At 30.5% G+C, this 12,994-nt stretch overlaps 2 protein-coding genes across 2 annotated transcripts; one reads left to right on the top strand and one right to left on the bottom strand.

Moving 5' to 3' along the window:
- The first annotated feature begins 6,510 nt into the window (after nt 1-6,510).
- Tsp_05386 (transcription factor che-1) lies at nt 6,511-10,411 on the top strand. The gene is made up of 11 exons (XM_003371655.1): nt 6,511-6,758; nt 7,093-7,485; nt 7,532-7,617; nt 7,924-8,031; nt 8,137-8,169; nt 8,228-8,271; nt 8,519-8,679; nt 9,013-9,077; nt 9,934-10,047; nt 10,221-10,264; nt 10,322-10,411. The coding sequence occupies exons 1-11, from the start codon at nt 6,511-6,513 to the stop codon at nt 10,409-10,411; spliced, it is 1,386 nt and encodes a 461-aa protein (XP_003371703.1).
- A 1,508-nt stretch (nt 10,412-11,919) lies between these two features.
- Tsp_05387 (ubiquitin-conjugating enzyme E2 1) lies at nt 11,920-12,909 on the bottom strand. Its single transcript, XM_003371654.1, has 3 exons — nt 12,871-12,909; nt 12,556-12,607; nt 11,920-12,530 (listed from the first exon to the last, which is right to left on the bottom strand). Exons 1-3 carry the CDS (start codon nt 12,907-12,909, stop codon nt 11,920-11,922), a joined length of 702 nt encoding a protein of 233 aa, XP_003371702.1.
- Nucleotides 12,910-12,994: the final 85 nt, after the last annotated feature.

The following is a 12,994-nucleotide window of genomic DNA, read 5'->3' as shown; positions in this document are numbered from 1 at the left end:
CTGACAACCATTCATTCATCTGAGCTATTTTGAAAGATACTGTCTAGATTGAGCAATTTTTTTGATTCTGACTTTTAGTTTCAGTTCACTGCATCAATGTTTAGCGTATATATTATGTGTTTTTATCAGAAGATGGGAATTTATTTTGATCGAATACCTGTAACTTCTAATTAGTTTCATCATTTCATTACAGTTTCCTTACTTTGGTTAGTTTTATCGATGACAACTGTTCAAGCATTGGCACTACATACAGTTTTCTCACTTTGTCCAAGCGTTTTCATTTGTGCTATTCAACTGCAATGCAAACTGATAAATTATATATATAATATATATTAATTGCAACTGAAAATTTTTTTAATTTATTGAAATCTAACTGTATTATGGGTTTAGGAAGATAAGCATATTTCAAATTGAAAAATAAATAACATGCTCCGCTCTGGGAAACTTTATAATCCAGTTAGCACTTCCATTATTAAATGAATCCGCACATTTGCAAATTTTATATTATATCTGTGAAGAAATGGAGAAATAATTTCAGTTCATCTAGATCTTTTTCAGTCTATTATTCATTTATTTGAAAATATTGTCTGATTAAAACTTTTGAAAACAACCATAGGCAGTGTGAAGTTTGTACATTAAAAGAAATGAATTTGTACATCATTGAAAGCAAATGCAGTGCGGCTGTATCAATTACATGGCATTGTATAATATTACTTTGTGATAAAATCTAAAATTAAACTTCATAAAGGAAGTTACAAATTGTCCATGATTTTCAACTTTCCATTTAAATCATTTTATAAATAAACTGCATCATAAATATAAATATTTGAACATTTAGCAAATGTTAATATAATCGAAGTATTGTGAAACAAATGGTGTGAATTCAAACAAAATGCTGTTGAAATACGTTTGAAATCATTGTTTTTTTTGTTGGCTTTCAACAAACGGTATTTTCGCTTTGCCTGTAACTTAGCATTCCATTTGTCAGAAGGAGCAGATTATTCATTGCTTGTGTTTCTTTTTTTGGAATGATTTGAATTTTTGCTTTTATGCGAGAGACAATTGGGAAGTTTTTTTCTGAATAAATAAATAGAAGCTTTTTCTACATCCGTGAAAGAGAAGAAGCTTTTTTCTGCATCAACTGTTGCCAATTTTTTATTTGTGAACGTCCAATGAATTGTAAAATGCAATTTTACATTCTGCTTTGCATGACTCAAAGTTGCAGTATTTCTGAAAGGGCATTGTGACAAACAATTCTATTATTGAAGTGTTTGGTTTTTTGTTATTTAAAAATTTTAAACTAAACGGAATGGGAAACATTGATCTGTTCCTAGTTTCAATTGATGATTTTGCAATGGTTTAGCATGGAAAGCTGGATAATATGCGCTGGACGGTTTGCATATGCAATGAGAATGATAATTTTTAGTTCGATTGTTGTGCAAAAGCTGAACATCTGATAAAGAATAGAAAAGAAAAGGAGGAAAGAAAGATAAATTATTAATAACACTGATCAGTTGGGAATAATATGAACAAGTCAACCGTCAATTCCGTTTTCAATTTGGCATGCTTCATTCATTACCTCACAGGCAAAAAAATACTGTCCCACTGTTTTGTTTGTATCAGTTAGCTGTGCTTTTTTTAAAAATGAGAAAAAAGCTTTTTTTAGCAAACGCACTGTTGCATGCTGATTGATTTTCAGTGAATCTGACGAGTGAAACTAGCCGATGGTGAATGCGCAGTTCGCCGATAAAATTATAATTGCACATTCAACTTTGCGAACAGGAAAACGTTTGCAATGCACAACTATTTAATGATAGAATAATCGACAGCATAGCATGACGATATAATTTAATTAAATTATTAATTTTTACTTTTAAAAAAATGAATGCAATTGCATTTGCTCTGGTTAATTTCAAAAAATGCTTTCTCTGTATGCAAAAAATTTGCAAAACTTTTGTCGACAATTTTGCAACTAATTCGTTGTCCAAGTTAGCATTTGAAGGATGTTTTAAATGAGGGAAAATTCCAAGCTATCAACTGAAAGGTTCTCCCTGTTCTTTTGTTTGTCCTTTGAACGTTGATTTTTTTGGTTTTTTCCCCCACTTAACTATTTAGATATGTGTATTAATGAAACTTTAAGAAAAACTTCACTTTGGAGAAATAACATCAAGGCCATTTAGTGTAGATTAAATGAGAGAACGTTTTCATGACAAAACAAGGAAGCAAAAAACTTACCTATATTGGTGTGTTTGTTAATTGTCGAAGGATGCGCATGTCCGCTGAGAAGCAGAACTGTAAAACATCCATAAATGATCAACATTTTATGAAGCATGAAATTTCTCAACAACGGCAACGGTGAAGCCATCGGGGAGACGGGTATTGCACAGGCAAGCAAGTATAAAAAATGCCACATGAAACTGGGCAAAAACGTAGCTCGCTATCAAATAGGTTGTCAGAATTTAAGGTCAAATCGAAACCTCTACCACCAGATGGGGTGGCTGTCGTTTTGTGTTAATTGTACGGTAGGCAGTTTTGGGAAAAAAATTTCTTGTCATGCTTATTTTGTTGTGTTGCAAATCAGTTGATCAAATAATTGCAAGCGAATAATTGTCAAGTGAAAAATTTGTAGTTTCGCTTTATTTATCCTAGCAACCGAGAATCACACGCTCTCTCACTCAGAGCAGTCATTTGTGGGCAAAATTCGACTCATTTTACAGTTCAGCTTGAAAACGTTCTATCGATTAAAATATATACAGTTTTAAAATTAACCAAACAAAGTTGCTTTGTTGTACATTGTTCTATTTAGTATTGGCATAGTAACACTGTGCATGATCTAGCTGACTAACTGCTAAAGTGACTAAGCACCCACACACATACGCGTATATACATATATATGTTCATGAAGGTTTTAGATGAAATTTTATTTCATTTTTATTACTTCTTTTATTTCTTCATTTCGATCATGTTTTTGTTAATAATTCAATTGAACAGACTTTAAATTTCAGCCAAATTTAATTTTCAACTTTGCACTACCTCGTATGCAAATGTTTGAAATTTTTTCAAAGATACGGTTAATAAATATAAATAAATAAATGTATATAATATAAAGTATTATTAATGCTTTAAAGAGAATGTGCAATTTAAATCATACGCAAAGCAGATATCAGAAATTTAAAAAATTTTCATATTGGCTTTTATTTTGAATGGCAACAAAATTTTCCTGTTTGTATGTTTTGAAATTTGAATGATGATAATTTGTAGTATTTTTCATTAAACTGGCAAGTCTATTTTAATGAGCAAAGTGAAATAAAAATAATGATCCCTGCTTGAAATAGAACTGTAATAGATTTCCAACAGAAGACCATATCAATAACTTTATCAAATAAATTTGAACCAAACTCTAGAAAACGTCATCAAGATGCATGATTAATCTTTCCGTTTCTTTTTCCATTATTCAAGGTTAATTTTTGAAAAATATGGAACTTTTAGCATTGGAAAATAGATATTTATGAATTCCAAAACATATTACGTCACAAAAGTGAAGCTAAACAGCTCTTCATTCAATAACAACTCGTTACAAAGTCAATGCCCTTTATTTACACAATATATACTTTATCGAAGCGTTAAATTTGCATTGAAGTTCTCCGTTTCGTTTGATTTTTCAAACTTAAGCTTCACTATCTATCATAATTTTAATCTAGTTCAGTTTATTAATATGCAGCAAAAATGATTTTTCGTTTCTTCATCTATTGAATTTTAGTAGGATAATTTTACTTTGAAATAACTACTGTAGAGAAATTGTCGAGATTAAACATGAAGTACAAGCACTGTAAGATGAAAATATTTTCAGAAACAGTTGTTATGAATTTGTAAAATACGACGATATTCTCAATATTTTCAATCATCAATTGTTGTTTAGTATTCTTCTCAAAAATAGGCAAAAATTTTTTTAAAAATGCTTCCGTTTTTTTTATTAGCAATTTATTTGATAATTAAGCAGAATTTTATTTGTTAACTGTTAAATTTTTTACATATAATCGAAGGATAATGATAATAATAATAGAATACTTTTTCATTGTTTGTATTTTATCTAGGAATTAGGTATGATAAATAAGCAGCAGCTATGAATGAATTGTGGTAATTTTAATTATGACTGTTTGTACTTATTTTTAAACATTGCCGTTTAGCAATTTGAAAATATGAAATTTGAACAGTATTAAAAGTATATTTTGTTTGACCTTTATGAAAAGTTAAATGCTTTTTGGATTTTTTATTTTCTGAACTATTATGCAAATTAAAATGCAGTGCAAATGGTATGCATTTTATCTATAAAATTGTATTTAAATAAATATTGTGTCTGTGTAAAATGTAATAAAAATTTGATTTAACTGCTTATTAAAATTCAATTAATAATCTTCATGGTCAGCCTTTGTTGTTATAATTTTGAATACCCGCTAATTCTTATCAATCTTGATTGTCATTATGCATTTTTGTATCTGTTCTCTTTTTTGGAAGTTGTCATTTAATTTTGGAATATGAAAATACTTGACTTGAGAAAAAATTAATTAAACATATATTTGAAAAATTGTCATACTGTTTCTGCTGAATTGCTGATTTAACAAATCATTGTATTGAAAATATTTTGTTTTTAATGTACAATCATTGATTGATTAGCGTTATTGATTTTGACTTTTCTTACTCCAATTTTGACCACGTAGCAGTTTGCTTTTAATTTGAGCATTGAAACGCATTTCAGGGAGTTCTTGGGAAATTTACACTGTCCATTTTTTAGTTTCGTGAGCTGCTTGATAAATTATGATCTGTTCATTCAGTGGAATAGAGCTACTCACTTTTTTGAAACATACAGTTTTATAGAAACAATTTGAATTCTGAAAATGACTAAGCATGCATGATTTTAAAGTAGTATGCAAGACTTTTTTGGCTGCTTATCAAACGCAATGCAGTGCTATTGAATTAGTCAGAACATTGTTTGACGCGCTTATTTCATTTATTTTATGATAGATTATATTGTTCACTGGCATTTTTCATTTGTGCAATTTCTTATCTTCGCAAAATGACCGTGTTTAGTTGTCTTGACAACATTGATAAATAAGTTCCACACAAAACAACTGTTTTAAGTTATTTCAACATCACCAGGAAAATCTATTGCCTTTTTGCTTCTACGCTGTATATTAAAGCTGATAGAAGATAAAGCTTTTTAATTTTTCAATAAACAAAAATTATTAAAGATTTTTTTCTTGGTTGGTACATGATTTCAGATTTTTATGAATAAAATTGAGTGGTTGTTTTCAAATAGCATATTTCGAAAATTTTAATTAGCTACATAAAGTATAGCTAAGATCGTAGTTTTCTACTTAAAAAGCTAAGATGAATGTTAAATTAATTTAAACAGTTTTGTGAAACTTTGTTCAAAGCATATATTTGGTTACTGTTACACAGCGTGATGAGAAAATGTTGAATTTATTTTCAATAAACAGCTTATTTGTTTATTAAAATACTTATAACGGTGTTGCATTTTTTCAAATGCGCGGGGTATGTGCATTCCTGTTTTTTGACGTATAATTATTCTGATTAGTGCTTCACTCTGTACATAAATATTGAAAATTATCAAGCTAATTCAATAAATTTGAATGATTCCATCTTTTATAAAATAATATTTTTTTTATTTTCCAAAGTTCTCCATGTTGGAAAGCAGTTTTCCTCATCAATGCAGCTCCATAATGTAAAACAGTATCTGAATTGTTGAAAATGGGATAAATTTACTTTTTTTAAAAAAAAACAATATTAAAGAAATCCATAAAATTATAATCCACACGTTTGAGTGTAGTCCAAGTGTGAATTCTAAGCGGTGAAAAACGAAAAAGGAAATAAATTTATTGAAAACACTAAAGCACGTGGTGATAAGGAAATAAACCACTGCTAAATCACTTGTCCACAGTTAACAGCAGCAGCACCTTCTTCAAGTGGAAGAATTAAAAAAAATTTTTTTTATCTCTTTGAAAAAATTTCATCTAAGGTTTCTTGGTTGAATACTGTAAAAGTTTCGACCAATTAGAAAGCAGGTGCAGTGTTGAATGTTGTAGCGGCTTCTTCAATTGTCTACGCAGGTGTGTAATTGAAATATTCATATTGTGGATTTCTGCTGTATTAGTTGCGCTTCGGAAAATCCTGTTTAATTGACCGCGAGCAAGGATTCATTTGTTTTTCAATAGCGCCTAAACATTGAATATCAAGCAAAACTTTTAATCGTTGGTCTACTGATTGATCTGTTGAGGTGATTCGAATATCACCTTCACAATTGCCTCAGTTGATCATAGGTTAATTTGTCACGCCTTCTTGCGTTCATTTTATACACGAAACCATTCGTTGTTCATCATACAATATTAAGATGCTTTTAATAAGAAAGTGAAATAAAATGAAAATTTCACCCTCCACACAAGCAACTGAAATGAATGTTCAAACCTGAACATTGCAGCTGATTGTTGTTCGATGAATCCGCACCAGCATCAGCAGACGAATGGATGCTATTATTTTACCGAATCAAACGATCCCTATTCTTTTTCAGTACAAACAACAAGTACTTTATATTACAATAAAAGAGCAACGGAAAACTGTGAATCACTTTATGCTAATGATGCTACTGCTGCGGTACTACCGGCTGTCAATGTTTCTTCCACAGAATTGACTTCCACTCATGAAATGACATACACCCAACATCCGTCAACGCTATCGAATAAGTAATTTTTTTAAGTCAGAATTGTATGTCTTGTGACTTTATAGAATATACTTTTTGATGTGATAAATTTAAAGGAATTTAAATTTCTTATGACATTACGTTCCGTAGTTGCACATTTTTGAAGTTTCTGGACAAGCTTTTGCTTATATATATACGTATTGTTCTTTAAATAAGAAAAATAATTATTTATTTTCCAACAATCAAGTGATTATGAGAATCTGTTTAACGTTTTTAATAGAAAAAGATTTAGAAAATAAATCTTATATAGTTTGAATCAACGGAAATAATTTTTAACATTATTTGTGAAGTTAGTGCAGAATTAAATTGCATTTCAGTTCAACATACGATGAAAAATGTTCCGTTGTGCGAACCAACAGTTGCAGATTTATGATAGATCAAAGTGAAACTTTTAATTATTATTCAAAAGTGGGAAATGTTCAGCATTTGAACATCGTTTGCAACGAGTCGTCCTCCGCTTCTCAGTATGGATGGAATGAATGCACGAACACAAATGATTCATCAGCTGTTTGTTCCATAACTGCTCCTCATGCAAATTATTCGACAAATAACGATGTTTACAGCAGTTCATATTATGCGGATATAACAAGACAACAGCAACAACAACAACAACAACAACAACCAGTCCAAACAGTAGCGTATCTCAACCAAGATATCAACTGCAATGACTGCGTAACTAGCAACAACCCAGTTAATTCAGATGAGCACGGGTAATGCTTAGTATTGGAAATATTTGTATTGCATTGATGATTTTAGTTTTGCCATTGGAAAAATAGAAAAGCGCGCCACAACTCAAAGACCCTACGTATGTCCACAATGTGGAAAGAGTTTTGTTCAGAAAGGTAAAATTATTATTTCAAATGAAACATGTGCCCTTAACCATTTAAGAATATTCCAAAATTATGGAAATTCAATTTTCATAAATAATTTTACTAGAATTTTGCTTTGCTTCTACGCTGACATTACTACAACTTTGATGTTTTCAGGAAAATGTTGAATCATAAGAAGACAATTAAAAAGTATATAAATTCTGAAACGGTGAAATACTTTTCTCGTATGAGCATGTTAACTAACCACAATATTAGCAGATAAGAAATGATGCCTTTTTTATAAAAATAAATTGCTGTGTAATAAATAAATAAGTAAAGAACAACTATTTTATAAAAGCAAACTGCTTCAGCGTTTGGCACCAACAACAACAACAAATAATAATAAAAGCATTAGCGATTGTGTAACTGATAATCAGCATCTTGAAAGTACTTTGAATTATGGAACTGTTAATTGTTTAATGAAATTATTGTTGCTTTGATTACATCGATACAAAGATATTTCAATTTATTTCTACTGTATTAATTATTTAGGAAGTTTGAAGGCGCATAGAAGAACTCATTCAGGTAAAGAATATTTGTAATATCTGGCACTTAGAAATTTTATGTCACGTAAAATTTTCAGGAGAAAAACCATTTTCATGCCCGATATGCAATCGGCTGTTTACGGTAAGCGGTCTTATTTCTTTCTACATATGATGCGTTTTTTGAAACTCTACCATATTAATGAAATGCAAGTTTTCACGCAAAAATTCACCCTACATGAACACTAAAACTTTTTATAGCACAATGTAAAAAAGTAAAAAAAGAGGAATATAAAATCATATGTAAAACAATAATAACTGTGGAAAACAGTATATATGTTGCTGTATGAATTTGTGTTTGTATTTCAGTGAAAAAAATTTTTTTTGTTTAGCAAACAAGCTCACTGATGACTCACAAAAGAACTCACACCGGCGAGAAACCATACCACTGTCCGTATTGCGTCAAAGCATTCAGTGACAATTCCACTCTGACAAAGCATGTCAGAACGCATACAGGACAAAAACCATATCAGTGCAGAATATGCTACATGAAGTGTAAGCTATTTTATTATAACAATATTACCAGTTGGCTAATGTTTGATTTATTTAGTCAGTCAAAGTGGAAACCTTAGCAGACATATGAAAACACACCAAATTAATGGATGATGACTTTGCACTTTTGTTAAAATGACATTTGTTATTTTTCCGAGAAAATTTTTAGCCGATTGCCTGTTTATTATTTATTATATTGCATATTGTATTTGATTGTAAACTGAATCATGATTCAATTTTTTTTGGATAAACTCACATTTGTTTTTCGTATTTGAACTTCTTCGAGTATTTGTAATATTTGCATTAATTTAAAATTTTTTGCATTTCATTGCAGTTGTCATTCAAATATTCATGTTGAGCGTAATTATTGTAAAATGTTATTCTCAAGTTTTGAAACTGGTTTGATGTTTTCAAACAAAAATTCTTTCTTTCTTTCAACTTTCTGGAACTTTGGCGACAATTTCAACGGATTAACAAAACAAAACTTCTTTTTTTCACTTGAATAAATCTTCAATTTTGAAAAATTTACAATAAAATTTTCAAAAATTGAAGATCGAAATTGGAAATATTTATGTTCTGTTTAAATTTATCGCCAGTTTTAACCAACTGTAAATAACACACCCTGTTAATCAAAAATGCCTTATTTACCTTACTGTTGGTACGAAGGTACTGTTGGTGCTTCTGTAAAACTCACCTTCGACTATTAAACTATTGAAATACACAATTCAAGATTATAAAAGTGTAACGATATGTTGAATTGATCGAATTTGTCACGAAAAGTAACATTACGAATTTTCTTCACGATGGGCGTTAAGATATATAGATGCATGATGTTTAATCATTTCTTGGATACACAACTTCTACCACATTGCAGTTTTACGCAAATTGTTCTTTTTAATATCTAAAGTTCACACAATTTGCTCACCGTTTTTCTAGAATGATATAAAAAAAGTTCCTGTAGTGAGTTGTGGGTTTTCTCATGTTAAAAATGATAAATTTTACAGTAAACATATACAATACTAGAATAAAAAAATACTTATTAAAATTTATTTTTTAATGTTAAACAACTTAAAAATAAAATTTATTACAATAATTGAGTATTTATATAGATTTCAAAATGAGTTAAATTAAAGTTATGCAAATGGAAGTAACGCTTGACATTTTAATAAAAATGAAAAATCGATCTTCCACATTACATATGAGTGTACTGTAAGGCATACATTCATTCAGAAACGTGGTCAAAATTAAGTTTCAGGCTCATTTCTCCCTATGAAAAAAGAAACTGATCAAAAAAAGAATGATGCAGCTTATGAATTAGTTTTGAAGAAGTTGAAGCATTGGCGAATGTTAAAGATCTATTTTATTAAAGGTAATGTATTATGAATAATTTATTATTACATTCATGCATGAAAGATATGTTTGCATGGATTAAGACTTTAAAACCAAAAATATTTTGTTTCTTTTCATAATATTATATTATTGTTTATATTGCAAAACACACTGCTGATATTATTGTTTACTAATTACTTCTTTCAAATGAAGATTACAACAGCTCCAGACTGAGTAGAAATGAAAAGCCGTTAAATGTATGGTTTTCCAAGAGTTCAAAAAAATCTTAAACAGAATGCACACTGCATTTTCAGCATTGCCTTTACAGCCCACGCTTTCACGGCACCTCCATTCTTGATACTTTTGTTCAACACTTCCGAACCACTTCGACAATGAAGCGATGACGCTTTTGAAATATGCAAAATAAGCAATATTACCACGAAGCGAGTGAGTGGATGAATAATTTTAATTACCACTAGAACAGCTAGTGTGAGCAGTGCTGCGATTGCTAGTACATAGGCGATGATAACAATAACATAAGTGGGCAAAAGTGGCTTTTCTTCAGGCTCTTTGAATTCGCTCATCGCTTGACGAAGCTCACTCGAAATCTTCTCACCTGAGGAAATTATGCAAATTTTTCAACTCACCATCACAAACACGTTGAAAGCAGTTGTCATCGGATCGACAGAGTAGTCTCCAATTTGGTTGCCATTTTTCTTCAAATTGGCAATAAACTTTTCCAACAATGACAGAATAGGTTCAGTACGATTTATAAATACTGCATCACCTTGGATGTTGAGATGTTCAGGTCTAAAGTACGGTACTATTATACAGTGTCAAAACAATCTTACTGTATGAAAAAATGAAGAAATTTTTTTTTGATAGTTTTGATAGATGGCAATTTGCACAGAACAGAATTCGTTTCCAACAATATTTACTCAATATTTGTCACTTTGATTTCGGAAACTTTTTCTGGAATGATTGTATTCAGTACGTTGAGCAACTGTAAAGATATTGGAACGAAGAAAATGGAGAAGAATTTTGGAAATGGTAAATTGTTTGAAATGCATACATACCCCGGATTGGATTTCATTACTAAGTTTTCTGAATTGCCATGATGATTTGTCCGTCAATGCATCATCCCATTCGATGTTACCAATGGCCAGATTCCGTTGTGGCCAGTGGATTTTGTCGTTTCTGTTTCAACTGGCAAATATTCAGTTGCATTTTTATGAATATTCACATTTGTTTCAGGTGCATTCGTTGGAGAAATTGTTTCGTGTTTTTCTGATGCTGCAACTTCCTTTGCCGTCTCCAAAATGGATGTTGTTAGCTGGTTGTTCAAATCAAGCACGTTTTCGGTCGTAAAGTCTTCGATTGCTTCATCTGCACTGGATATGGTAGCTTCCGTTTGAATCACCGTAGATGCAGGAACAATATTCGCATCTATTGTTGCAGTATCAGTGGGGCTTTCGTTCGATTCATCAGTCATTTGAGCATCATCCACTGTTTCCGTAACACCGACCAAGGTGCTTTCAGGTATGTTTGTCATTTTTGTATTGCTTTCTTGAATATGTTGTTCATTTTCTGCATTACTTGGTTCTGATATATTTGTAACATCTAAATGTTACCAGTGTTGAGATTAATAATTTTTTTCTTCAATTTTCACGTAATTCCTACCTTGGACAACAGTAGGTTTTTCATATTCGGTTAGATTGAAAAATTGTTCAGATTCATAAGTTGCATTTGTTTGTGTATTACCTTCCAAAATAGCTTCTTTTTCTTCATCAGATTGCATGTCATTTTCCAGTTGTGCAGTGGTTTCGGTAATTATCGTTCTAGTGGTTTCTTTGGTCATATTTTCTTCTTTTTCTTCTATATACAAAATATTTGTAACACGATAAATTCATTTTTAAATAATAATAATTATTACCTTGAAGTGGGTTATCGTCCACAGTATGGGTTTGGATAATTTTTTGTTTCTCATGAAATAATTCTTCATCGGTGCGAATGTTTCTTGTTGCGTTTGCTGTTCTTCATTCGGCAGATTTGCATTTTCTTCAGGCAACGTTTCAACGTGGGTTTCATTTAAATGCTCATAAATTTCTTCAATTGTTGTGATAATTTGTTTGTTGACTGCTACTGAAAATTGTTTATCAGAATCAGCGTCTTTTGTTGGAATTGATTCAGGTTGCAATTGTATGTTGGTTTCTCCATTTTGTGATATTTGTGTTGTTGAAATACTTGGAATATTTTCCTTAATGGTGGCATTCAACGGCGGCAGAAATTCATTTTCAACAGGAGCAGAGTTTTCCATTTCCATTTTGTTTTCTGCTTCTTTGTTGCCTGGTTCCATTGATGGGATTGGTTCCTTAACACTAGTAGGGTTTTGTGAATTTTCATCATGCTGAGTCTCTTCTGATTTGTGGGTAGTGGATATATTTTGTGTTGATTCATCATAGTCGTTGTTGAACAATGTCGAATCGTCATTTCCAAATTTTATATGAACTGCGGTGGGCAAGGCTGTAAATGGTATTGTAATTTCAACCAGCGCGTTTGTAAAATTGTATTCTGAGTGTTGGAATGTTTGTTTCGTGCGTCTATTTAATGATAATTGCAAAATTTAAGACTAATGATACAAAGATAATTTTATTTGAATACATGAAAATTTATTTAAAGTTTAACGAATTTTAAAGAATATGCTGTATTATTATGAATGTAGCTTCTGTATATGCTTATATTTATTATGAATTTCAAAATACTTCAAGATAATGTCTATTAAATTACCATTTATGCATTGTTGCTTAATGTATTTCCTACAATTTTTAGTACTTTATACTGTTTGCATTTCAACAAAATTTACTTTCGTGTTATTAAATTTTCGAAGTATACGGTGCCACATTGTATTTCAGTCACATAATTATATAAAATTGGTGAATTTGTAATAAAATGTAATTTTATGATTTTTTCACAGTAAGCGTCAAAGT

Source organism: Trichinella spiralis (genome assembly GCF_000181795.1).
Source record: "Trichinella spiralis strain ISS 195 chromosome Unknown Scfld9, whole genome shotgun sequence".
Taxonomy (NCBI): Eukaryota; Metazoa; Nematoda; class Enoplea; order Trichinellida; family Trichinellidae; genus Trichinella; species Trichinella spiralis.
The sequence above is the reverse complement of the archived record's forward strand: the minus strand, read 5'-3'. Positions and strand labels throughout refer to the sequence as shown.

Bases quoted from the DNA above. Each gene is read 5' to 3' on its own strand.
- Tsp_05386 (XM_003371655.1), top strand. From the start codon at position 6,511: ATGAATCCGCACCAGCATCAGCAGACGAATGGATGCTATTATTTTACC. The intron at 8,272-8,518 runs GTAAGCGGTCTT...TTTTTTGTTTAG, and splicing joins TATGCAATCGGCTGTTTACG to CAAACAAGCTCACTGATGAC. The intron at 10,265-10,321 runs GTATGGTTTTCC...CTGCATTTTCAG, and splicing joins GAAATGAAAAGCCGTTAAAT to CATTGCCTTTACAGCCCACG.
- Tsp_05387 (XM_003371654.1), bottom strand. From the start codon at position 12,909: ATGTGGCACCGTATACTTCGAAAATTTAATAACACGAAA. The intron at 12,608-12,870 runs GTAAATTTTGTT...ATCATTAAATAG, and splicing joins GAAAATTTAATAACACGAAA to ACGCACGAAACAAACATTCC. The intron at 12,531-12,555 runs GTTGAAATTACA...TACCATTTACAG, and splicing joins ACAATTTTACAAACGCGCTG to CCTTGCCCACCGCAGTTCAT.